Source organism: Macadamia integrifolia, unplaced genomic scaffold, assembly GCF_013358625.1.
Source record: "Macadamia integrifolia cultivar HAES 741 unplaced genomic scaffold, SCU_Mint_v3 scaffold1453, whole genome shotgun sequence".
Lineage (NCBI taxonomy): Eukaryota > Viridiplantae > Streptophyta > Magnoliopsida > Proteales > Proteaceae > Macadamia > Macadamia integrifolia.
In genome coordinates, this window is record NW_024868209.1 from 13,462 (window position 1) to 17,623 (window position 4,162).

General features: G+C 36.7%; 1 protein-coding gene across 1 annotated transcript; it reads right to left on the reverse strand.

Moving 5' to 3' along the window:
- Positions 1 to 413: 413 nt before the first annotated feature.
- On the reverse strand, positions 414 to 3,575 carry LOC122063786. The gene is made up of 5 exons (XM_042627488.1): positions 3,189 to 3,575; positions 3,024 to 3,110; positions 1,244 to 1,393; positions 948 to 1,139; positions 414 to 868 (listed from the first exon to the last, which is right to left on the reverse strand). Exons 1-5 carry the CDS (start codon positions 3,498 to 3,500, stop codon positions 764 to 766), a joined length of 846 nt encoding a protein of 281 aa, XP_042483422.1. The 5' UTR covers positions 3,501 to 3,575; the 3' UTR covers positions 414 to 763.
- Between the last annotated feature and the right edge of the window lie 587 nt (positions 3,576 to 4,162).

Consider the following 4,162-nt stretch of genomic DNA (forward strand, 5'->3'; position numbering starts at 1 on the left):
AGAATAATAGAGGAATTGCAAGATGAGGAATAACAGAAGATTTAGATCCACCTTTTACTCAATAGAGTAGTTGATTGGATTCAACAGTCTACTTCTTCATGTTACGTTCAAGATTTTAAGAAAATACATAGCAGTTAAAATAACTACATCTACTTACACGTCTAAGATAACGAATCTCACTTTCTCATACAGTCCTAAGGAATCCCCACTTTCTACCCCCAAAAAAAAAATTAATAATAATAATCCCCACTACTCCCTTAATCCCATACATAGATAACTACACAATTTTATTTTTTACTTTTTTTTATTTTTTATTTTTTTTTATGAAAAAAAATGTATTAAGATGAATCGTTTAGCATACTAAGGTAGAGTTCCTAGTCTTAAGTTTTTTGTTCATAGCCATGCTGCCTATATTCCTTAATAAAAGTATCAATTTGTTGTCAGGTCTGAGACAAAAAATAAAAAATGACGATATCCAAAAGAGGGAAATGGTGCTCTAAGGCTAGGATAACTACACAATTAATTACATAACTCCCTTCATGCCACATTAGCCACATAACACTTCTCCAGGGAACTCGTAAGAGAGAGAACATAGGTCATGCACTTGATAGGAACAGAGATATTCACAATTCTCTTCAACAGTTGGACGATTCAATTAGCTCCAGACAAGAGAAAGTAATTAACGAAAAGGGTAATCTTCATAATTCTAAAGGCTCCCATTCTCTTCTTCTCATTTCTTACCTTTTCTCAATTCTCTTAAGGCTCAACTCTTTACATTCCTGGGCTTCTCCCTTTTGAACTCACTGTAGTCTGATAGCAAGCTTACATTCACCCTATGCTTCATGTCTTCCAACAGTCTTCTCAGCACCTGTGCACATAAATATATGTCAATGATTCTCCTGTTTTTATTTATTTATTTTGAATCCTTAACAATCAAAGATACTAACAGACTCTACAATGCCTCTGAGAGCATCTTCTGGAACCAAGGCAAGCATAGGGGGTAGCACAAAGCTTATTTCCATCTTCAATTGACCTCTGAGTCTTGTCTGCATTCCTTGTCTATCAGGATAAAGCACTCCTCGTACCCCTAGTCTGAAATGGGAGGGCTCAATATCAAGACCTTGGAGCTCCCATCTCATCTGCAAAACCAGAGTTTGGCTTTGAAATATTATGTTCATCGCTCACAAGCAGAGTAAAAATGGCCACATTATCAGGTGAGCCAAGTTTCTCTAGAAAGACTTACCACATCCAGTTCAAGGACCCTTGTGACATGGGGAGGAATTCCAGTCGGGTAGTCTTCTCCTGTTGATTTACATCTCAACCTCATATCGATCACAGGCCAAACAGTCAGGAACAAGAAATTTATTGGCAACATCTGTATTCTCCACTCCTCCTACATGCACACCCATTAGCCAATCATATGTGTAAGAGAGAGAGAGAGAGAGAGAGGCGAGAGAGAGAGAGAGAGAGAGAGGACTGCAAGGTTTGGTATCCAAAAATCAAACTATTAAAACATTGTGAAGAATGACTACTGTTCAGATTAAACTACAAATTTAAGGTCTAAACGTAGTTGTCTACCTCAAAAAACCCTCAAAAGGTTCACTCTATCAGTCATCTACAGTAGAATCTTGGGATTTCCTCGACTCCTTTAAGTTTCTAGAGCGCCTGGATATTCATTTCAGCTACACGTAGGCTTCTTGGATATTCATTTCAGCTACATCAAATTAATCTTGTAAAGAAACATTTTTATTAGGGATTTTCTTATTGAAACGGTGTGTCAAATAATTTGTAATTTTATATTTTGCCTTTTGATATGATACACTTTTTCTCTAATGAGGATAATAGTGTCATTTTACATTTGTACTAGTATAACAAAGATAATATTTTATAGTAATATATTGATATGACACTTTCAACTTATTTTTGAAAACCATTTTATACCCCCCATTTTGTATAAGTTTAGATAATATGTCACTTTCACTAATGTTGGGGTATGATATATTATATTCCATCGCTTGCATAAATAGGCTCACTCTGAAGGGCCATTAAGATGCTGAGGGTCTAAAGTCCTCGAGGCTTGGAGGAATCAGTCCACCATGCATGTCATCTTCGTTAGTGGGGGTCATGACGAACTAAGAAGTCTATGTCAATGGTTCAGAAGCGGCAAGCCCTATGGAATTTTTTTTTTTAAGTTATATAGGTATTTCGGTAAATTACTTGTATAGGGTTTCGTTATTGATCAACACCCCTACTACAACCTCTCTTATTAAGGATGTGAATTTAAAACCGAAATCGTTTACCAAAATCGAACCGTATTGGTTATACTAAAACCATGAAACCATTTATTAAATGGTTCGGTTTTGATTTTAAAGATTAAACTGTTAATAAACTGTTAAAGCGATTAATATATAAGTAGTAAGTTTAAGTCGTTCAAGGTTAAGTTTACATCAAATAACTATTAATAAAAGCATATAAAAAAAAATTCAATTTAATGTTACAATTTACATCCATTTCACTACAAATTTTAGATGTACAAAAATTGTTAGGATAAAATATTAGAAAACATAAGAAAATTATTCAAAACCGTTTAAACCAAAACCATTTATAAATGATTTCAGTTTTAATCTATGAAACCGTTTACTAAACTTCGGTTTTGATTTCACCTAAAAAATCTTGCACCGAATCGAATCGAATCATATACACCAAAACCAAACCGATTAACACCCTTACCTCTTATACATCTGGGACTTGAGAGCCCCACTACTCACCGGTTGCAGGTAGTTTAGTCGTACATAAACACTAATGCCTTGAAAGGTTAATTTGCCATTTTGTTATTCAGAGTTTATTTTCAGTCAAAAACCAAGAGAGAGAGGTGGCAGATGGTGGCCATCCAAGTTTGGTTCTGTCAACTATAGAATGGTGCATCCCAGCATCGTAATTTCAGGAATGGAAGACAGAAAGCGAATTACAAAGAACCGATATGGGAAAAGAAGTGGTATATAGGTATCAAAATCAGAACATACCTCACTCAACCTCTGGCTTCTTCGTTTGTCTGGGAATATTGCTTTGAAGACTCTGGGTCGATCATTCAGGTATTGATCAAAGGAAGCCTGCGTATGAGACAGATTTCATTTCCAAGAAAGAGAGAGAGAGAGAGAGTTTAAATATTGTATAGAGAGGTGTAATACCCCTGGTGACTCATAGAGCGGAATATCAGTAGTGATTCTTGAAGAGAAGTTTGAAGGTTTGGTCCCATTCTTGACTGAAGACTCCAATCGAGAGCTAATCATAGCCGCATGAGCTCGCCACTCTGGTCTTATTTGCCCTGTGCCCATCACACCCATGCAAGATCCTTTAACAAAGACACCATTCCTATGCACATCAGAAGCCTTTCCCGGCGAGTCGATACATCTGTAAGACGAGTAACACTTATTCGTCTGAGTACCTGGAAGAACTATACCCTGACGGCATTGCAGGAATGCATCTGCAACCCCTCCCATTTCGTCTTAGTTCTTACTTTCCCTTCACCTATACCCTGACTGCCTCCAAGGCTCAGAGTCAAGAGTCCCCTGGAGAGAGAGAGGGTGATACTGATGGATAGGGATAAGAGCCACGTAAGCATCGCTTTTCTCTATTATTGGTTTATGTTTGGCACTCAAGCCGATGTGTCGGCTCCTTTCAGCGTTTCTAGATTTTCCATGCCTATGCCTATGGGTAGGGGTTGTTAATTTCCAGCGCGTATCAGTTGATTTGACGGAAATTGATTGATTTAACTTAAATTGAATCAAACTAAATCCTTATCCAATTGTGATGCGTTAATGATGTTACTAGGCAAAATGGACAATCTACTATTTCGAGAAAAGCGGTCTCCCTGATAAGAAAATATTGCTGTTGAAAATTCGTATGAGCTGATCTTGCACAAGTACAGACGGTCATGATTTTAAGTATCTACGATATCAATACGATACCTCCGATACATATCTTAAATTTAGTCGGCCGATACGATACATTGAATTTTTTAAATCATTTCGTATCGATATATATCCTACAATACAGACCGATATGCATCAATACACCACTAATACACATCGATACGATACGACATGCCTCGATACGACTCTATGAAAAATATAAAATTGAGGTAAAATGTACGTTTCGGTAT